The sequence below is a fragment of the Oryzias latipes genome, chromosome 10 (genome assembly GCF_002234675.1).
Source record: "Oryzias latipes chromosome 10, ASM223467v1".
In the NCBI taxonomy this organism is placed as follows: domain Eukaryota; kingdom Metazoa; phylum Chordata; class Actinopteri; order Beloniformes; family Adrianichthyidae; genus Oryzias; species Oryzias latipes.
The window spans coordinates 24875638-24899118 of record NC_019868.2 but is presented as its reverse complement, the minus strand read 5'-3'; the positions used below and the strand labels follow the sequence as shown (position 1 = coordinate 24899118).

The following is a 23481-nucleotide window of genomic DNA, read 5'->3' as shown; positions in this document are numbered from 1 at the left end:
TTCTTACTCCGGGTTGGGTATCGCTGCTAATGAAATTGGATTTGAATTTACAAGTGGATTCCATTTGTGATTGGGTTTCAGTTCATTTACCGTGTTTTCCAGACTATAAGTCGCTCTGGAGTATAAGTCGCACCAGCCCAAAAATGCATCATGAAGTAGAAAAAAACACAGATAAGTCGCACTGGACTATAAGTCGCATTTTGACAGGAGATTTATTTGACAAAATCTGAGACCAAGAACTAATAAGTTGCACAAACTCGTATGACACAATCATAGCAGACTGTTTATCTCATAATTTCACAGTAATTCTTTCTCATACTTATTTATCTATTCCTTTCATGAAGCATCATTGGCCATTGGCTAATACTCTGTTTTCATCATGTATTTGTAGAAACAGTTATCATTTTTATTGCATTTCTGAATCTATGAAATCATTGGAAAATAAAATATGTTGTTAGCCTTCAAGATCTTACTGTAAAAAAAGTTTGCTGATTCTCTGAGTCACTTAACATAGCTCATACATCAACTTCATCTCTGTTCCTCACAAATGAACATAACAGGAGGGTTAGCAATGTATTTATTTCAAATTTATTTCTAATATAAGTCGCTGCGGAGTATAAGTCGCACCCCTTGCAAAACTATGAAAAAAAGGGCGACTTATAGTCCAGAAAATATGGTATTTTTTAACATTGACATTCACTCTGCTGGTTATAGAAGCGCTTTTAGTTTTCCTATTGATATAATTGAATGGTAAATTAATAGGTATGGCCCAATTTCCAATCACACGAAGGGACATTGGGCACGTAGTTTTAGAATTAATCGAAAGGCAATGTCGTCTCCTGATTAGGAGCCTGTTGTTTCAAATACATGCCCTAAGAGAAAACTGCATATCATGAACGGATCACAACATTTTACTGCCGTAAAGTGTAGTGGAATATTGCAGCAAAACAGTTCTGTAGGGTTAGAAAGATATTCGCAGGCCCGGATATTGGGACTCAAAAAAGCGTGTGAACTGACAGCAAGTGTCTCTTGCCTTTTGTCTCAATGCAAACAATGACCTACAAAAGGCATTTCAAAAGAAAGAAAAACATTGGGTTTTAGTTTCTTTTTAATGAGAACAGCGCTCTCCTGCTTCTGACTGCAGTGTGACTGCTGTGAGGTGAAGGATCCGGGAAAAGGTGATTTAAAAAAAAAAAAATCTCTCAAATTAAACTAAAAAGGTTCACATTGATGTGAGTTGGTCATGAAAAACTCATCACCAAATTCATGCTGCTACAACAACAATTATGGGATAAGGTCTTTTTTTTTTTTTTATGGAGCTCTGACTCACATCTGATCAAAAATGTATTGCCTTACTGTTGTACTGCAACACATATTTTTGGACAAAATCACATCTATTCTTAAGAATTTTTCATGTATACATGGATAATAATTATTCAAATAAGACAGTTCTAAAATTTTGAAAAATCCTCACGGGACTATTTATGCCAATTTTTACTAAGTTATAGTTAACATTTTTTTCTAGTTAATAGTTGCAGTATTGTACTTTATTGTTGAAGCTACTTAACAGAAGTGTTTTGTTTATGTGTTAAATGAAAAAAAAAAGAATAGGCACCAGACTGGATGAGTTTATAACACTTTTTTCATTTTATTTAAATGTTTTATAAATCTGGACTTGGTATTAGTGTTAAAATCAAATGACTTTGAATCGAATCAGCGACAAAAACTTCTAATTGGACGTCCCTAGTAATTACTGCTGCCCTCAAAAACTAAAAGCAGGTATTTGGCCTAAAAGAAATAGGAGAAAGAACTTAAGGAAAATTAATGAATAGTTTTTAATAAAAATAAATAGATAAAATTTTGATCAAATCCATTTACAATGGGTAAAAGATTGCGTCAGAAGAAAGGCTTAATGAGAGGTTTTTAATACAAACTCATGTTTAAATGCGTGTGTATACACACACACTTTGAGAAGCCACCAAACATTTGTACTTCCTCACATCATGGCCATTTCCTCGATTCATCTTCAACAACTCCACTAATCTTCTTCCTCTCATGCCTCCCAGACTCAGAGCTTCTTTCCCTCCCCTCTGGTGTCCTCCTGTCCCCTCCTCTGATCTGCTCTCCTGGCTCCAGCCCAGCTAAATTACCAGTTTTAGAGAGCAATGTTGACAGAGTGCAGAACTTAATTACACACTGGCTGACAGCAAGGGCCGCATGTTAGATTTTCCTCTCCTCTCTGCCTCTCCACCATTCTCTTTGTATCCTCCGTTTGCCATCTTGTGTTTGACCCTCGTTTTTGTCTCTCTTCACCTTGTCCACGATCATTCTCTGATAAACCACTCTTCACCCTGATGTGCCTGAACATTTGCTTGTTGGTCTACCTGAAGATGTGTTCATTTCATTTAGAAATCTGTTTTTTTTTTTAAAGACTAAATTCATGATTAGAAATGGAAGCAAATGCAAATTTTCTCACACTCTGTAAACGGCCTGTTGGTTGGTCAGGGGTTCAAATCCAGGGCCTTCAAGTCATTGTGTCAACCTGACAATGCCCACAACTGTTGAAAACATTTGAGAGGCTTTAGGCATAAAGGGTTAGCAAAAAAACAAAACAAAAAAAGAAAGAAAAATGCCATCACTGCGATCACTGTTAAACAAATCCTGACAAAATCTCAGCTATCATTATTTGTTAAGACAGTTTATTACATTCAACTTTCACAACATATCTTAGCTTTTCATAAATGTAAGTCCTTGACTTATAATTTCTTTTCCTTTAGATCCAGTTTGCATCTTTACCATATTCATGATGAATAATTCATCAGGTCAACATTGTGTTCAAAAACATGCTCCAAACCTCTGAAATCCTGATTGTACATCCTTAAAGCAGTAAACTGTTTAATTGTGATCCTTATATTCAGCATAGATTGCTATATGCTTGTTAAGTGCCATGCATTTAGAAATAAACATCAAAGTAGACTGAATGCATGCAAGATGTGTAGATCAAAACTCAACTCAAACCATCAGAAATGAGTAGAAAATGCATTTGCACGCTCAGTCCGTCCTCACAGATCTGCAGCGTTTGACTGCAGCTGCATGTTTGATCTGCATTTTTGATTGTGCATTTAGGTCGACATGCATTCAGTATCTGAGGCGTTTGTTTTGGTTAGCATTATTCAAAGATTCCACTGCAAATGTAATCTACCCTTTTATTAATGCAAAAACCCAAATATGAGTATTTTTAAATACTTAGATACTTACCTCAGCATAAAGAAATGGAAAAAAAACCCAGCTTTGTTGTTGTATTTTTGTTTTAAGGAACCCTCTTCCTTTCTTAACTTAGGAGAGATGTGTGTGTGGTTGTGTTGGAGGAGGAAAGGCTAGAACAGTCAATAACTGAGCTCAAAGCCAAAGCAAATGAGGGCAAAGATGCAGAGATTCAGAAAGGCAAAGGAAGGAATGTTTACATAAAAAAGGAAATATTTTAAAACAGAAATTTTGATGCAATTTCAAGAATATTTTTGTCGATGCAACATTGCAAAGGATATTCATGTGTGCTCTAATCTTTCAGCTTACTCTGTGTGTGTATTAAAGGGTAATTAAAAGGGAATGCTTATATTCTCGCTCTCCTGGGTCTCCTGTCAGAATTCATTACACACGCAGGAACGTCAAGTGCTAAAATGATTTGATTCAGTTTACTTTGAAAAGAGCCAATTCCGAGCAAACGTCAGATTTTTTTTCAACTGTTTTAAAAATATGCTGGAATCAGTGAGAGCAGCAGAAACACATAATCAGGTTCAGTGTGATGTTTGTTTCTTTAAATTGACTTCTGCAGCCGATTCCTTTGCAAGTACACACCAATAACGACAGGAATGTGGGTAAACCAATAAGTGGGAATTAAAAGGTTTAGCTTGGTAACTTATTGAAGAAAAATCATTGAGGAGGTTGATCTTTGCTTTGCAACTTACCACAGATTCAGGGGTTGTTAGCTCTGTTGTATCAACTTCTCTTCAACACTGTTGTGACCTACAGCTTGTTTACACCATTAGAACTTTGCTAATTTGTTCTTAAGGTCTTATGTTTAACCTTTTATCGTGCAAGAAAAAAAAAACATGGCTTGTTGTAAATGCTTTGGTTTTTCCTTTGGCCTTCTCCTTGTAGGAGTTGCTACAACTTCAGTTTTACGGCATTTGCCTTTCCTGGCCCATCTCTCTGCATTTACCAGACTTGGGACAAGCAGACAAAAACACTGCAGAGTGCCCCCCGGTGGTCACAGTAACTCACTTACGAAGGGGTTACTGCTGGATTCCTGGTAATTCAAGGAGGTCTCCAATCCAAAACTGGCCAGGCCAAACACTGTTCTGAGATTAATTAAGGGGTCAAGGGCAGAACGGCCATTTATGATATTTATAATGTTCTTAAAGATTCCTGTATTTACAATTTCTTTGGAATATTGGAAAGCTTCTTTCTTCTGTACATCATAAAAAAATGATATTTTTATCATGTGGTTTATAAGGCAAGTTTGTGTTTGCCCCTGCTTTTATCTGCTGCCATTTGTATGTGCTATAAATACATCCTAGCACGTGGTTGTGTGTGTGTGACAAAAGCAAAAAAGAGAGTGAAGCAGTGTCAGACTTTATCAATATTTGACTGCAGACCTGGAGAATGGATGAATCTTTAATATGACCTTGAAGCTCAACAACGACATGGAGACAAGAGGGACACGTGTGTGAGGTTTGTCCACATGAGAGCTTTACATAGAGAATAGTCTGAAATATTTAAGGCTAAGATTTAAGGAAATTACTTTTAAAATTCAGGGAAAAAAAGGTTGATAAAATTGACACTTCTGGACTCTTCAAGGATGTTTTGGCCTCTGCAGATATCAGTTGAATATCAATTGTTCTCTCATTCCCCTGGAGAAAAAAAATTGCCTCAAACAGCTGACTAGTTCATTTATTTAACAGTTCTTATGATAAATAGAAAAATGATGCAGAGTTTGGATTATAGGACCATTTGGTCAAAAGCAGAGTAAACAGACATTTGGGGTAACAGCAGTTGGGCTGATCCCAGACACTCATGTGCTGTGTCGGGCTGGAACCTTCTTTGTTACCTTTTCTAAGAAAGCTATATCACAGTGAGGAAGGTTACCAGCATTTAAATGTGGAATAATCAGGACTATACACTGAGATAGTACTCAATTCTTAGTCACAACTGCCCTTACGGATGGATGCGGGCTTTCTGCGATTAAAAAAAGGATAAACCTTTACAGGTCACATAGGTGGCCAGAACAAAATTTTAAGATTGTAGAACGTTCGGTGAGCCAGCAGTGCCAAAAAGTTCGTGCACATCGTTTTCTACAGGCCTGCTCCAATTGGCAGGATTTAGCAAACACCTAAACACCACTTAAGGAGAAAATAAGGGTGAAGTAGACACGTTGTTCCTCTCTTTCAATTTTCTACCCCCTCCCCCCCAAAAAAGCCTGTGCACTGCGCATGGAGCCGGATAATGCTATTAGAAATCAGACAGAGTGCAGTCTGTGTGGGAATTCTACTGGTATCATATAAACACAAGCACACCCTGTGCATGCAGCATTTGCACGCAGTCAATTAGGAGCCACTACATGGACCTTACCAACTAGAGCAAGGGTGGGCAAACTACGGCCCGGGGTCCACATATGGCCCGTTGAACTATTTAATCTTGCCCGCCAAACTGGAATACACGATTTTGATAATCCTGGTAATGCTTTAACTTTTCTGTAATTCTGGTTTCTCCCCATAGATGAACATATACAAATACAGTCATCTTTGTTTGGGTGCAGAAAGTCACTCTGCATTCCTGTGGTGTTGGATAATTTGCTGTTTTTCTGACTTTTACATGTTTTTTTCTGGTCACTCCTCCACCACATGAACTCAGCATTTCTCTAAGTTTGCATTTTTCTCCTGAGCGACATCAACCCATTGGCCCTAAAATGAGAAAACAAGCCACAGTTTTACTTGTGATTCAAAATCATTTTTAGTTTTCACCCAGATCCCATGTTATTCTGTTTTCTTATGAGGTGGATTACTGAACCACTCCATGTATTTGCTCCTGGTCTGGCCCGGCTGTCAGATTTTAGAACCCTGAGTCCCACCAGTCAAAAAGTTGGCCCAACCCTGGACTAGAATGTGACAGAAAGTCACCGTTCGACAGCGTCACTGGTGCTGCAAGACACTTCCCTTAAGATAGCTGCTCTTGTCCATCCCAATGGACACCAGGCAAGGAAAACCTAAAAACCTGCAGCACCCATGCGGGTCAACCCCCCCTACGAGTGCATATGAGTAAAGCAGATGTAGAAGCTGTGGAGGAGCAATTATCTATCCCAATAAACCTGAAAAAAAAATCCGGTTTTAGTCCATCCCCCTTCACCTGTTGGGTTTTAACACCTTAATGGCAGCAGATATTAGGCCAGGTCACAGTTTTTAGTGCCTCGTCCAGCACGTACCAAACCTGCTTGGCATCTCATAACTATTCCCCTGGTGACTGCTGCTGAGTTCTAAGTTGGGTTAAATAAAAAGCCAGTGTGGTTTTCTGGATAACAGTGACAATGAGCTGGCCCTTAAAAAGCTACCCTTCATTTCTGCTTCTCATTAGTCTTTGGGACTGAACCAGCTGTCAGGTTGTGATGCTGTTTCCCTTTTTTAATCACAGAACAATGTGTCAAGCAGTGGAATGAGTCCACACAAAAAATTCTCTGGAGGTAAAATAACTAAAACATTTCTCATTCTATTCTAGTCACTAATCGTTTTAACCAAATATTTAAAAAGCTAGGGTTTGTGAAAGAAAACAAAAAAAAACGCCAAAAATTTGTTAACCGGCCTCTTAGAAAAATGAGCTGTGCAGCTGAATCTTTTAGCTGCCTCGTTTATCATGCCAAGCAAACCCAAGTGTCTTCCTGATTCTCTGCACCTGTTTTACAACAATAAGAGCTCATAACTAATAAATGGCTCTCACCCCAGCTCCATTTTTCGTCGTCTTTTTGCTGTCAAGAATGGTTAATAAGTTGTTTGCTTTTAGTCTTCGATGCGACGAAGTGGAGCCAAAGCAATCTGAAAAAGGTTGGGTTGATTTTCTTAATATATAAAATGAGAAAACGCTGAGATGAAGATGTTTTGGCAAACATACAGTTCTTTTAAAAGCCTATTTTGGGAATACCTTCCCATCAAATCATTGAGTATTTTAGGATTTTTATCTTAATGAAGGAGATTTCCACCAAACTTTTTACGTAGAAGCTGGTGCATCACTTGGTTCTAGACATGTCTGTTAAAATATTGTTTGTCAAACAAGGGTCGCCTTCAAAAGCTCAAATAAAAGCTGCAGAGCCAATAGAGCAAATTAATGAGTCACCGCTGCTTAACAAACTTAAACCTATGTTTAAGGTTGTCTGCATCAAACACAAAGACATACAGACACCATCCAATGTTTTTCCATATTTCCTATTTGCTATGAAATGCCTTAGTGGTTTGGTCTGGCTCACTTTCCTCCCGCTCACAGCAGCAGACAGTACCCCCTTCCACCCACTCAGAAAACTCCTGCGTGAAAACATATAATCACAAAAAACGACTTTCAATTCAGAGAAAGCATCAAGCTCATTTGATTGGTGATTTGATTTGCAAGAATTGTTTATTTTGGTCAATTGTGTAATAGTTAGGTTTTTGCTACAAAGACCTTCCACTAAGTCAGTGTTTTTCAACCAGTGTGCCGCGGCACACTAGTGTGCCGTGGGAGATGGTCAAGTGTGCCGTGAGAAATTGCCCTCATTAACTGATCTAAAAGCAATTACCATCTCCTGGAAATCAGCTCTTTGTTCATCCAAACAGGCCCTGATAAAACACTGAGTAGTTAAGAATATGAAATATCATAAAATTATTTTTTCTTTGTGTTTATATGATTCTAATAAAGACATTTTGATAACAATAACGGGATACCGCGATTTAGCTGCAGTTATAACTGTGTAAGGAAAAGTTCCGGCCCTTTAACTGTCTCCACCAATCATTCTTGAAGGCTAAATCACATGTCATCAGTCTGACCAATCAGAAGTGGTTAAAGTATTCACTTCCTTGTTTCGATTTAGCGCAAAAAAGTCTCTGTTCTAACAAAAATACCAGCTAAAGCTCGTCTTTAGCGGTGTAGCTTTCCACAGAATCTGGTATCAGACTGGAACAAGTGAACAAAACCATGAAGCTCAAAGACGCTGGTCTTTCTGCGGTCGGCGGATTGCGGGCACTACATCTCCCATGATGCAGTAAAGTGACTGTCTTAGCGCACAATGAGTCTCTCCTCTTAACGTCTTAAAACAACGAACACACATCAAACAATTTTTGAATCTTTTGACTTAATTTTTAATATCTTTTAGAAAAAACAGCTGCAGCTTCCAGCTTTTTCTGCAACATTTATCACAAAAATGCATGTGAGATTGCAGAGCGGCTGTAGATCAATACAGACTGAGCTTTTTCTTTTTTTTTCTTTTTTCTATTTTTTTGGATGCTGGTGTGCCGCGGGATTTTTGTCAAGGTTAAAGTGTGCCGTGGCTCAAAAAAGGTTGAAAAACACTGCACTAAGTGATAAATGGCGTATACTTATATAGCGCTTTTCTACCTTCCTTGAAGGCCCAAAGTGCTTTACAGTCACACACACATTCACCCAGTCACACACATTCACACACTGATGGCGGCTCCGCTGTTGAACACTGACGCCAACCTTCCACCAGAGGCAAGGTGGGGTTCAGCGTCTTGCCCAAGGACACTTCGACACATGGGGGGGCAAGGTGGGAATTGAACACACAATGTCACGATTGGAGGTCAACCGCCCTACCACTGCACCACGTCTGCCCCTAAATGCAATATATTAAATAAATTTCCATAAATGGCAGCAGTGCCAAAAATTTGTTTGATAGGCTAAAATGTTTATCCTCGACAACAACAAAAAAAACAACTCAAACTTTGGATGGAAATGTCCAAGGACAAAAAAAAGCAACAAATGAGAGAAACACAAAACAACTCATTAATGCCCCCAAAAATACACACATTTCCATAAGTATTTCTTTTTATCCTACTGTGGGTTTTTAATATTAATTACTTTTTCAGATATTATCAAAGGGGGAAAAAACTACTCTGACTTAGTAAATTCTAAATTATAATTTCTTTATAATATAATGTTTGTTTTTTTTGTCATTTTTGGGGTTTTGTTTTATTATTTTTTCATTTATCGATTGCCACAAACATTCATACAGGGGGATGTGTTTTATTTTGCATGGTTGTCAAAATTCTTTGGGTAACATTTTTTGTGTTGTTAAATTTTAGTGAATGCTGGATCGCCTTCAAGTTGACCTGAAGTATTGCTTTTGAATCTATTTATTTAAAGCATTATTATGGCATAAAAGGTTTGCCAAAGTTTGGATGTTTTCTCCTTATTTTTCCTGCTTAGTTTAACATTTACAGATTATTTTACAGGTTGAATATAAAAGGGTCATACTGGTTGGAACTGTGTGGGTGGAGCGAGGAATTAGGGGAGGGAGGGGTGATGATTTTTTGTGAATCTCCTGTGGTTTTTTTTTAGTTATATTGTTTTGTTTTTCCCTTTCCCATTTATTTTAAACGATTTTTTTACGAGTATTTTAAGTGCTTTGTGCTTCGACTATATCCCTGTGAAATGTGATTGACCGTTGTTTTAGAGTTGCACAAAGTTGCATAAAGTCCATCTGCCTTCTGCTTCCACACAACTTCCACACAACAGCAACTGAAGCTCACCTGCACTTTTAGGTATTCTTTCAATAAAAAGGAGAGGAAAGTGAGTAATTTCTAAGCACCAACCTCCAATTATGCAGTTTTGAAATGAGAAGGAAACCTTTAGAGGCCATTGTCTTTTTATCCCTTTCATCTCAGTGGATTAAGCAATCATGAACATCAGCATTATTTCCCTGTACCCATTCTGGGACATCACAAGCTCTTACAATCTAACACTATAGATTCTTACTCCACAAGGCGTCTGGGTTCCATAATTGGCGGCATCCTGATTAAAGGAGAGATAAAACGGAATCAACTCACATGTCCAACAGCAAGATCTCCAGACCTCTTTCTGCTCAGCCACTCTTCCAGCTAGAGCTCTCCTCACAATAACCAGAAGAGAAATGTATCATGAACTATGATTCGAATCAGAAACATTTGCCTAAGAAGGCATCCATACTTGGATTCCAGTCTGGTTTGAATAGCAGGACAATTCAAGAGTGACTCTGGTTCCAAATCTACCATTAGTAGACACGTTTACCCTGAGATGAACAACAGTACCATTTAGGTCATGATATTGCTGCAAAAACTGAAATCAAAATGAGATAAAATACCTTAAAACAAGCATAGACATGCTTTTTTTTAATGATAAGAATTCTTCTCACTTAGTAGCTTTTATGCTAGAAAGTTTTCCTTATTTTAAGAGTTGTGTTATTTAATTGTCTCAATAAGATATTAAAGCTTGTTACTGAGATTTTATTGCCTATTATGAGTGAAAAGACACTTGAAACTAGAATCTTAATAATGACAAAGTATGGAACTCTAAGATTTCCTGTAGATGAAAAATGTTGCAATGTATTTGTTAGGCTCCGATACATGCAGCCTTAGAAGCAGAACAGCTTTTTTCCCCTCCTATGTGACATGATAATGTGTAAAATTGCTGTGTGAGTCCTTTGCTGTGTGGTTGTACACATGCAGGAGGAAGCGTATGTGCGAGAGGGTGTGTTCTGCCTGAATGTCTGTGGGATGTGTGAACGTGTTGGTATGGATGCGCACAAATGTGCCAGTAAGGCTTCCAGGCATTATCGTGAGCACTGGCGTGCCTTTGCAGCAACTGTCGAGCTCATTAGCACTTTCAATAAAATGGGTTAATCGAGACAACAGCTCTGCCTGTGTGTAAAAGTAGTTACTTCAACACCATTAACTACATTGTGACTTTTTCCTGAACAGTTCGCTCCGTCTGCGCTGTGGAGGAAGCAGAACCTGACAGGGTTTCTGTGGAAGATGAAGTAGTAAAGTCTGAATCAATGACACAGTAGTGTTTAAACTGATTCAGTGTTTGTTTTCTGAGAAACAATTACTTATTTGGATGCCGTGAAGAGAAAGTAAACAGAAAAAAAACAAGGTTTTTCCAGACACTAGAACCACATGTCACATCCTACAGCTTTTAGGAGTTAAGAGCAGAAGAACCATCCATTCATCTGTCATCTCCCACTTGCTCAGGGTTTGGGTCAAGGGGCCAGCAGGGATGCCAAGACTTCCATCTCCCCAGCCACCTCCTCCTCCTCCTCCGCCAGCTTCTCTGGAAAGATACCAAGGCATTCCTTGGACAGCCAAGAGACGAAATCTGTCCAACATGTCTTGGATCTGCCATGCAGCCCACAACCCATAAGCGTAGTTGGGGCTATGAATAAAGATTGATCCATCGGTCAATTCTCCATCCATCCTTCATGTGTGTGTTTAACAAAAATGAGGGGAACTGTTCTTCTGTAAGCCGAAGGAATTATATACAAGGCAGGAAACAAACAGAAAATCTTAAAAAACATATTTTAGGAACACTAGTGCTCTCTGAGTTATTTACATTTTTTGTGCAACTGAAAGAATTAATGAATTGTTCAGCAAGAAGGTTTAAAGTTTTTCCAAAGGGGTTTTAAATACATTTTCTTTACCATGATAAAGTCACATTTTATCTAAAGAAACTGCATCAAAAATAGGCCAAAAGATTTATTTTTATAATTTCAAAAGAGCAAATTCAATAAAGTAATAGGGAAATTCAGCTTAATGCAGTGATTTACAGCTTGATTAATACGCATTTAAGAACAATAATAATGGGAGTATTTACTTTATACTGGGTGTGGATCAAACTACAAATGAGTGACAGCTAATAAAAAAATCTCTGACACGATTCAGAGGACCACAACTGTTAAATACACTTGAACACGGTTGCACTGCAGGGTTCAATTTATCATCAATTCTCTCACACATAATGACTGACCTAACCTGAAGTTTATGACTCAAAGAGGAAAAGATTTGCTATTAGGGGAATTAGCTACTGCTTGTTTTTCTAAAAGTTTCCCTTTGGTAAATTTAGCAGTTCAGGTTGGATGACCCCGAGTCGAGGCTTTAGCCGTGCTGCTGCGGGGTCACAGCTGGGGGTCATCTCGTGCTTTCTCTTTTCTGTAGTCTACATCACCCAAGCTAAATAAGGACCACATGTAGCCCCAAGGGATTTTTGTTTTCAGACGCCCAAATGCCAAAAAAAAAAAAATTATATATATATATATATAAAATGCTAATACTGGCACAATAATTCAGCTTTAGCTAGAGGAGAATGCATCTTGTGGGTTTTTACTCTCATTTCTTTGTGAATGTTTGAGATTCATCCTTTAAAGTGTCACTCTAATCCTTTCATAGATTTTAAAAGTGTCCCCATTGGTCTTTTAATTTTTAAATAAAAAAAACTGTTGTTTTCAGGACATAGCTTCTTTGAGCAGCAGGAGTTCAGGAGTTGGTGCAGTGCGATTCGTGTACTGTCCCTCTTTTCTCTCTCCCCTCCGGGTGAGTGGGAGTTCTTCCAGATTCCAGTTGGCTCATCCGTGCTCCTGTACCTGAATGTGTACCTCGTCTCTGACTCACCTCTGCTCCTGCTTCTACACCTAGCTGTGTATCCTGTCTACGGCTCGACTCGCGCCCCCGACTGTCCCCCCAACTCCGTCTGGATAAAGCTCATCTGCTGGACTTTAAATATGTAGTTGTAGGGTTTGATAAGTTAATTCTTCTCTATGAGTTCTGGTAAATCGCCTGTCCGTCCTGGGGGAGGATCCCTCACTCCCTGAAACTTTTTTCTCTGATTTCTTTGCAAATGTTTGAAATGCACTCCTTAAATATTTACATTATGAACTAATTTTACTAATAGATCAGCTTAAATCCATATCAAGAGCAGTAGAAAAGTCAAACAACAGACTATCCCAAAGGGACTCATCTAAATTAAAGCTCCTCTGAGATGTTGGTATTTTTTTGTCCTTGACAACAGCAGACATTTTGCTGAGAGTTTCAAAATTGAATTTTCATGAAAGATAAATGCGTTCAGAAAATGTTTACGTAATTGTCATCTTATGTAACAAAACCCGCATTTACATACTTTTTTGTTTGATTGGGTCATTTGGGAGACATATTTTAGAGCAAGTTATAAGAGGTACCACAAGGATGAGACATACATGAATGAATGAATAAATGCCATTTTTTTTTGGGGGGGAGGGATAAATCTTCTTGTCATCAAATATCAAAGCTGCTCAAGTGTCACTGAACTAGTGCTGAACCCAAACAGCCTGAGGGCAAAAACACACAAACAGATGCCTGACCTCTGAGGCGGAGAAAGCAGGGAGGAATTCCCTGAAAGGGTCAGACAGTCAAGCATTTCCATTCCTATTTCCGCCTTTAGAATTACCAAAAATGAAAGCGTACATGTCCTAATTGGACTAAACCTCACCTTGTTGGGTCTGTTCACATTCCCACCCTGCTCTTTGCTGCACACCACCACAATTTGTCAGCTGATGCTGCAACAGATGCTGCATCAAAGCAACTCTTCAGAGTAAAAGAGAAAATGGTATTTACGATACATATGGTGTCCAGCTTCACACACACAAGCCGAGTCAGATCTAACAGTCTATCTTTGGCTCGCCCACACAAATGTCCGCTTGGCTCTGCTCTGATCACATAATTGCTGTGTACACACCTCTCCCACACAGACACACAAAGGGCACATCCAAAGAGCAGGATATATATTTATATTTACTATACAAGAACGCCTTCAAGCTCACTACTTTCACTATTCCTACGTAGAAGCAATGGTTTCACACATGCAAGCATGCCTGTCAATACACGAGAGTACAGAGAAAATACTTCCAGCATCTCACCCACACACTCGGAGCACAATGGAGGGCGAGCGTGCCAGAGACACAAACAAAGACAAAAAGATGAAAGTGGGCAAAGAGTGATCGCAGTGATCACTCCAAATTCCCCAACTCTTAGAAAACAACTCTGCGCTTCCTTTTTCCTTCAGATCAAAAACGGACAGCGAAAGTACTACTAAAAATGTCAAAGTTTGCCTCAACTCTTCCTTATTTATATATTTTTAAATTTGATTAACACTTGGAGACAAAAAAAGTGGTGGGGGGGGAGTATTTCCCTAAATATCTGCTGGAGTTACTATGCAGCTTTTCCATTTGGAAGATGTAGCAGATGCTAACATTTTAGCCACAACAGTTGTAAAAGAGAAACACAACTGAATGTCTTAGTCACAATGCCGTTGTGGGTGGATACATGTTGTCAAAAATGGTCAAACCTGTATGAGGCACGGAGGTGGCCCACAGAAAATATCAATATTGTAAACTACTCTGTGAGCTCGTAGAGTGAAAATGGTCATACATGTTTTTTCTGTGAGCATCAGGTCGTAGTGAACAATTATACAACATGCAAGGGTAAGTAAGGGTGAAGTCAGTGAGAAGTAGGCACATCGTAGCAATTTCTCATTTTTCTAACCCCCAATTCCTGCTGATTGTGCAAGCGGCTCATTTGTGCTGTTCATGCAATAAGTGTGCGCTCCTTGTGCACAGCCTGACTATAAAAATTTTGTCCGAGTGTAGTTTGTGTGGCCATCCTACGGGCATCCTATAGACGTGCATCATGTGCAAATCACATTCTTGCAAATTTGCCAGTACTCTCACCTCCTTAATGACTAAAACAGCGGTGGGCAAACAGTGGATTAGGGGCCAAATGCTTCCCATTACACTATTTATTCTGGCCCGCCAAACTGTAATAAATTAATATTGACAATGCTTATTAATATTTTATTTTCTCTGTAATGATGGTTACTCCTCATGGATGGTGCACTAGAAATACGTTGACATTTGTTTAGGTGCAGAAAATCCTTCTGCATTCATGTGGTGTTGAACGATTTTGTTGTTTAGCCGATGTTCACGTGTGTTGGACGTCGTGGAAGTCGGACAGGTATTTTTTAAATCATTCCATCACCATGTTTTGAAGCATTTCTCTAAGTTGTCATTTTTCCCTGATGGACATCAACCTGTTGGTGCAATTGGCAGAAAAAAACAACAAAAAACACAAGTTTGAAATAAAAATTCCAAAATTTTCAGTTTTAATATGAATTAAAGCATGTTTTCATCTAGATTCTATATTATTTTGTTCTCTTATAAGGTGGATTATCAAAACTCTGGGGCGGCCCTTTAACAAATGTTAGAACCATTTGTGGCCCACAAGTCCACACTGCCAAGTGTGGTAGAAGAGTGTGGTGGAAGGGCACCATACAACACCGGACTTGCTTAGTTTACCTTTTCCTAGGAGTAGGCTGAAGGGCTGGTTTTGGTTATGCAGCATTCTGGGTTAGCCTTTGCAGACTCTATGGACTGTGCAACAAAAATGCTTCAACCATCTCCTCCTAACCTTTGCAACAACTATTATTAAGACTGGCATCACATTCATGACGTAGTACACAGTATTTTATGTTAAATCAGCAAAACTGAGGAAGAAGACTCTTAGAAATTAGTTTCTATCCAGAAATCCTTTTATAAAAGCATAATATATGACCCTTTCCTGCAGCAGGTGTTGGTCTACATTTAGCAAATCAATATTAACAATCAGTGTTCTGCTTTTAGCTGCAAATTTCGGTTCATTTTGGCTGAACTCAGACCTGTTGTTTTTTCTTTAAAGCAGCTAAATTCATATAATGTGCTGAATTAGATCAAGGATTTTAAGAAAGATTAGACATTATCAAAATATAACCTCATTAAAATCCATGATTTTATTTTGAAGAACAAAAGCATTTACCTCAGTTTGTGGTTTTCCATAAAAATAAAAAATCTAAATTGTGATCCAATATTTTTCTAAAGTTTCCCAAATATTGCCTTTTTTCTTATTCTCCTCTCCCAACCAAACTTAAACAGAAAAGCATCTGAAGAGATGGGCTCAATTATTTAGACCAGCATTTTCAATTATAAGAAAACAAAAGAGAAAGATGGGGTTGCATTACAGCTGAATCGATTCTAAAGGGATTTATATAATTAGATAACCAAAGTTTGCTAAAAACTGCTAAGTCATTTTCTATGTTTTTGTCACTTTCAGAACTTGGCAAGAGTGCAGTGCAATACAATTACAGATGCTGATAGTACTTTTCATAATTGAAGAACTTCTAATTGAAAAACTGCAGGTGAAAAATTCTGCACCAACAGCAGCAGCCTGGAACTGAATCCCAAGCAGCAAATGAAGAGCTCATCCCACATTTCTGATTCAGAACACACGGTATCATACAGAGTATGAACTATGCATCGATTGGCCAGTCTAAATCTCCAATAAGACCGACACAACAGGTTGATTATGAATCAGCGATAATCAGCAGATCTGTCGTAAGCTGCCCGAGTGATTCCCCCATTGACACCAGAACCCAAACAGATGCAGCAAAGTGAGCCTGAGATGAAGAAGGGAGCAGTTTTCTAGGTTGAAAAAGCAAATATTTCATAAGCATAGCATCAAATTAAGACATGTCAAAGCGTCACAAAAGACAAGAGGAAAGAAACTCGCCCAAGAAGTAAAAAGTAGCGCTTATTTGACCAAAATAAGACTGAAGAGTGGAGCACTCTCAAAAGAAAAGAAAACAACCTGAGAGCTCACTGAAAATAAATCAACAGAAACATTGGAAGTGTTTCCAAAAATAAAAAATAAAGGAGGTTTCAGGCATTTTAAGTGATCTTGGGGAAAACAAACACTGAGGCTCTTCATCCTACCTGAGTTCCTCTTGGAGATGTACTTGACGTCATCACAGTCTCCAGAGGCAGCGAGGAGGAGGAGCAACAGGAAAGATGAAGTCTTCATGTCCCTATTTGTTTGTGGCACCTGGACAGAAAACGGACAGAGAAGACAAGATGTTGAAAGTGAAAAGTTTAAATCCACTTTAAAACAATTAAAAACAGAAATTTTTCCACAGAAAAAAAAATTATTAGTTTGTCTCTTATTAGATTTAGGTGTAAACTTGGGGAATAAAAGCCAAAAGAATACCAGAACTTGGTAAATGGTGTATACTTATAAAGGTAGCTGAAGATGAAGATCTTTTAAAGACTCATAGTTAAAAAAAAGGAAAATGATGAGATTTAGATTTTGAGGCACAATGTGGCAGCTGGACATTGTAACCAACATATAAGATCTAATTTTGAGATTTTTTTGTTTTAATTTAGAAAATCGTTGTGCTTTCTTAAGGTTTTTGCTCTATGATTACATGGCAAAGATATTTCATCCTAAGTTCATTTCAGGATGTTGTGCTACTTTGCTGTTTCTTCATGGACCTAAGGCCGTGTCACACAACCGACATGTACATTTTCCACACATGGTTCTAACATTTTCTGCATTCATCATTCGTCAATGTGCGTAGATGTCCGTCGAGGGTTTCGGACGACGAGTTTTACGTGAATTCGGTTTTCAGCTGTTCAGAATTTTAAGTCAGTTAAGAATTATGCAGTTTGTGTATTTTAACTATTTTATACGTAATGATTATGTACATATTGCTCTATTATTTGGGATTTTTGTAAGATTTGTGTATTCATGGCTTTCCACGACCATTCCACGTACGTTCAATAGACTTTATACGCCACCAATGTTTAACTTTTCTATCGTGTATACGCTGCACATACCACTGGAAAATTATGTAATTGACGCACAAATCATCAATAAACTGCAAAAGTAGTGCAATAATCACACGCAGTTCATGTTTTACCTTATTGTTGGTCATTTGTTATAAATCGGTGAAAATATCACGTAAAAAACATGTTTTTTCATTTTTTCTACATATATTTACATATGAACAATTTCAATCTGTGCCATTTATGCAAAATATACGTAGTGGCTGTGTGACACTGCCTTAACATAAAACAAAGATCCATTTATGTCCAAACAGTGGGAATCATGAATACTGATTTCTTAAAGATGGTTTAAGGAAATCAGGCAAAGGTGACTTAAAATACTGCAGGTATGTGGGTGATACTCTCAAAACAAAAGACAGTAAACGCATCTGAACAAAACTGACATTTCTTCCAAAAAAAGTTTTATTGAAGGCAGAAAATTGTGTACTTTTCAAATAATGAAAATCACGTTTCTGAGGCAGAGTTTGCTTCAATCAGAAGATGGAATGCAAACCCTGCAGAGGCATCCGCACTCACCTCCAAAACACACTCAGCCTTTGGAGCTGTCATGTAAAAGTGACACTGATAGAAAACAATCAGCTTTCCTCATGTACAAACCGCACTGTGTGCCACGGTACACACAGACTCACACGGGGGAGAAGCAGATTTGCCATGCCAGCGGTTGTTTCATGATAATAAATAGGAATTCCAGCTTGAACTCTGAATGAAATCGCATCACCTCACATGAACAGCAGGATGGCTGATGACAGAGCTCAGAGTGGTGCAGAAATGGGAGCCACTGTTACATGCTTCCGAGGGCGTGCAATGCAATAACAGGAAGGGGGAAAAAAAAACAATTTAAAATGAGGAGAAAAAACAGAAAAACACTGAGTGTCATCACCACCTTTAGCTGGGTGTCTTTCTTTTTTTAAACCTTAAAGACACCTTACGCACCAACTCTGACTTCTGTTTTCCCCCCGTGTTTCAAATTAAAAAATGACAAAAAGAATAAAAAAGATATGCTTTATTTAATTTTTAAAGTGCAATTGATTTGATATTTCGCCTTAATCAGCATTGCACTTTCCCTTCATTCATACAGGAATTAACCACGCCCACTTTTATGGGCAGAGATTTTGCCTTCTTCAGAAATAATTCAATTTGGCAAAGGGAGCAACATAAAACCATGTGACATACATGAAAACGCCATATTTGTCTCAAAAAGTTCAAATCACATTTCATTGTATTATCAATTATCAATATCATTAACCCTTGTGCTATCCTAGGCACTTTACCATCGGGAGTTGGGTCATCTAGACCCACTAGACGCTGAACCTTTTTTCTTCAATGATTTGTGATCTTCACTGGTGTCCATGGATTACATGAAATCTTTCCACCTTTATCCACCTTAGTCATAGGGAGAACAAGTCAATAGGATGGGGTCATTTAAGATAGCACAAGGGTTAAAGGGGACTGGAGGATGCCTACATTTTTTTTCCATCTTTTTAACAATAAGGAAGCATTTTGCTTCTGTTTGTCATTCAACCACAAGGAGGAGCATTTCAGTGACTTTTGTGCGGTCCGAGTCCGGTAAATCCAGAGGTTTGTTTCAGCAACGTCATCCAACATCAAACCAAAGCAAAATTAAAACATAAACATGTCTGATTTGCTATAATTACCACTAAAGATAGCATCTAAAAAGCCAAAAAGTTGTATTATTTTTCATTTTTTTTGTCGCAGTTTCATATCTGGAGCAAAGTAAAATAATGTAAAACCACTGACTTGATTTTTGTTTGATATTTTCTTAGGAAATTCTTAAATTCTACACTAATGCATGACTTTGGAGATCATTCTGTAAATTAACCCCTTTGTGTTGTTTTGCACTTTAACATTAGTTTACTCCAATTTATGCCATCAGATCTATAACACCATGAAGTCCATTCAAAGGAACACTCATTTCACAACAGACAAGTTGTGCTACCACTGAACTGACTTTTCAAGTCCTCCTCATAATGCCTAGTTAGTACCGTTATGATCTATGTAAGATGTTTGTTTGTTTGTTTTTCTCTGTCGTGTCAAATTATGTGTGTTGTATGTCTGAGTTTTATGTACTTCCAGGATTTTTTTTCTTTTGGCAGATAAATGCTTCTGTGTGAATATAAACTACGTGCTCTTTTGTTGTTTAACAAAATCGTCATGACTGAATCCAAGCTTCATTTATTGTAATAAATTTACTGTTTACATTTAAAATCCAGTTTAGATGTTTTGCCATATACAAAGCACAATTTGTCATTTACATTTACAGTATGTACGGCGAAATACAACTGTTATATGCAAAGTTATAAGCTACCCAACAGTTCAGAACGTAATCTAGAATATGCAGCAACTTTTTTAACTCCTGTTTCAAGGTTCTTGCATTTAGCCCCTAATGGCAGAACACTCGTATGTGGGCCAGGAATGAAGACACTAAGCACTCTTTATCTTATCGTCTATGTCACCCTTTTAAACGCACATCTGTTGCACATAAACTCTCCCAACATGCTAGCTAGGAGAGCAACAGCTTCCTGTTTGATGTTTGCACGTGCAGTAAAATAAAAACAATTAAAATACTTAAATGTTTATGCTTTTTCTTCTGCATTTGGCGATAATTTTTCAAATCAAGTTAAAAATAAAGTAGTGAGCCACTGCAAAACAAAATCTGACTAAATAATAAAATATTCTGAATGTGTTTGCTTGAGTTTTAGCAGCATCAATATTCAGATTTCTCAGGTTTGGGGTCAGAGGAAGATCATGGGATGAGACAGCACATTTTCAGGAAAAACACATCCTTACTAAGTAAAATTCACATCCTATTTTGTAAATACCTGTTATTTTCTTCCTTTTTGCCTTTCAGCTGCTTCTTTTGGGTTATATTTTGTTTTTGCTCCTCTCCACCAACATTCATTTTACAAAAAACGAAAAAAATGAAGGAAACATGATGCATTTTAGCATTTATACCTCTTGAGAGTCTGTATTTTTTTTCGAAAAATAGACAAAAAGAAAATCACCAAATGTGTCTATTTTTTGTGAAATAATCAATGTCAAAAAAGGACATTTCCAAAAAAAGAACAGCTCCTTTGGAATAATACCAACTATCCATTCAATTTCTTTAACCCTGTGTTTTGATGTGTCAGAGTTGCTGGAGCCTATCCTGTTGGGTAAATTCTGTTGCAGGGCTACACACATGCTCTTAAATTCTTAAACCTAGAAACAATCTCGAAACTCAAATCAACCTTTTTGGACAGTGAGAAGAAAACTGGAGTTCCTGGAGAAAACCCACTCATGCTCACACAGAAATCCAAGACAGGATTTGAACCAGGGCCTTTTCACTGTGATACAAGAATACTAACCAGTACTCCACCTTATCAACAATCCTATATTCTCTTTTGTCTCCAGTAAGGATACAGGAGGAAGTTATTGTTTTCGTTTCTTATTTGTGTGTTTTATTGTTAGGTGATTTTATTCACATTTGACTTCATGCTCAGCAATTTTGATGCTCCTGCTTTTATAAGTGTCATACCAATCAATTGAAGAAAAATCCAAACGATAGTAGAATTTGTGCCTCCTTTGAGATATGATTGTTGCAAAAACAATAAAACTTGATAAAGACTCAAACTCTTCCAATAAGCTGCTGTTTTGATCGGATATGATATAAAAGTTTCTATAATGAAGTTCGTTATCCCCAAAAGTCTGTGCTGTTTTGGTGAAAAAACATTTTTAATAAGTTAAACACTTGCATGAAGACACAAGTCGTCCTCCACCTCCCCGACACACACAAACACCCGCACACACTCAGTCATAAAGATAGAAGGCTATTCTTGTCCCAAACAGACCAGTGTCGAGGCATTAGGCAGCCTAAGCAACACATCCCCTATTAAAGAAAGCCTGCGGTCCTTTTCTGTCACACTATCTATCTTACCCAGACTGCGTGAGTCATGCTCTGCTGGCTGCAGAGGCAGTCTATGTCTTACACAGGAATGTAAGCTGCTTCATCATCACTATTAAAAATTTGATATCCACCCTTTTAATCTCCTCAAGAGGAGGTGTAATTACTTTCAGGCGAGCAGCAGACAACCCTGCTTGAGCATTCCACGTGGCTGTGGGAATGACTTTTTTAATGTTTTTCTATATTTTCCTGCATACGTGGTTTAAAGTCGGGAAAAAAACAAAATCTGTGACCAGTGATCACATTCAAATTAAAAAATGAGAAAAACCGCTTTGGACTTGTAATGAAGCTCCTGAAAACAGAACCGACAAAATGTCTGTCTTACAAAGAATAATGTCAAAAACAGATGTTGTAAAATTTTATTTAAGAAGAAATCTTTAGCAGTTTGAAGAATCTCTCCTCCTACTATGGGCAAGTCATGGTCAGGTGGTTCAAATGGAATTTTTGCAGGTCTCAGAGGTTTTAATGAAAAAGAAAACATGCTCAGCATTCAGAGAGGATCTGCTGCTTTCTGGATAGTTTCTCCTTTTCTTCTCTTATCCTTAAAAAAGGTCATGCGTGATGATGTGATTTGCAGTTTATTTAAAACACCAAGAGCTGTTTAACCACAGGCCATGCCGCATTTAAAGATCCACTCTGATGAAAACTGTGTTTTTGGTATTTTTAACATGTTCTTGTGGCATTTTTTTTTTTTTAAAGATGGAGGACAATTAAGACAATTGAGCTTATGGATGTATTCAGACTGGACACATGAACCAGAGTTGGTTTCCCACGATAATCCAGCACACATTTTCAGTCTGAATACAATTAAGTGGACCCTGGTCCGTGACCAGGAACCAGGAATCAGGTGCTCTTATTTACAAGCTTTAGTTCTAAACAGAAATATACAATTGACGAAAAAACATTTTTCCGGTCCGGATACACCCTAAAATTTAATTTTGGAGTAACTCTTTAATCAAATGGTTGTAAATTAGGAATAGACGAAAAAATACAGCTTGTGAAAGATTGTAGGTGTGATGTAGAAAATACGCTGGGTGGGCCACAACCTCCCTGTTCCACCCCGTTCTGATGTAGAACGGGGTGATACATAGATCCATGTATGTTTTCCTCATCCGAGTAGGCGTTTGACTCAAAAACTGTACGGCTGGGTGGCTCCAATATTCCTCGCCATTTTTGTAGAACCGCTAATGTTCGGTTGGGGTTGTAAGGATAACGCAAAAGAAATGGTGCAAACAAAAGGATGATGGGAAATGAAGAAAGGCTCACTGCGCAAAGGGTCCTACAAATCAGAGGCGAATCTCTGATGCAGAAGCTACATTTCAGGAAAAAAAACACATGTTTATCGTGTTGGCTAAAAACAAAATAATCATAAGTAAAAGATCACTGGGAACGCTTTGAAAATAGATTTTTTTAAAACAATCTGAGTGGGCATTTAATGTCTTACATTGGTTTTCCCTGAGCTTTTCTTACTTTGTCTAAAAGTTTTAGACTTGATCAACAAACCCAAATATTGTTTTACTAAAAAAGTGTGTTACTCATTATCAAATGCTTGATTCTTTTCGGATCTTTCTTGATTTTAAATTGCTAAGTTTAATTGGGCAACTGACAACGTATATATTTATTCATACAAATTTGATGATTACAGAGCACATGAAAAGTTAATTCAGCGATTATGTAAATGTAATGCACTTGCTAATTGAATCAAATATTGCTGTTTAGCGTAATATAGGACATCAACATCAACTTCACAGCTACATTAGAAGAATCGACTTGC

The 23481-nt window shown here is 37.8% G+C and overlaps 1 protein-coding gene across 1 annotated transcript in view; it reads right to left on the bottom strand.

The window, feature by feature from the left end:
* LOC101155858 (X-linked interleukin-1 receptor accessory protein-like 2) overlaps positions 1 to 23481 on the bottom strand; it is a 403702-nt gene that overhangs the window by 311682 nt on the left and 68539 nt on the right. The window contains exon 2 of the mRNA XM_020706755.2: positions 16838 to 16946. Within this exon, the coding sequence (XP_020562414.1) occupies positions 16838 to 16925 (88 nt within the window). The 5' untranslated portion in view covers positions 16926 to 16946. The remainder of the gene's footprint in view (positions 1 to 16837; positions 16947 to 23481) is intronic.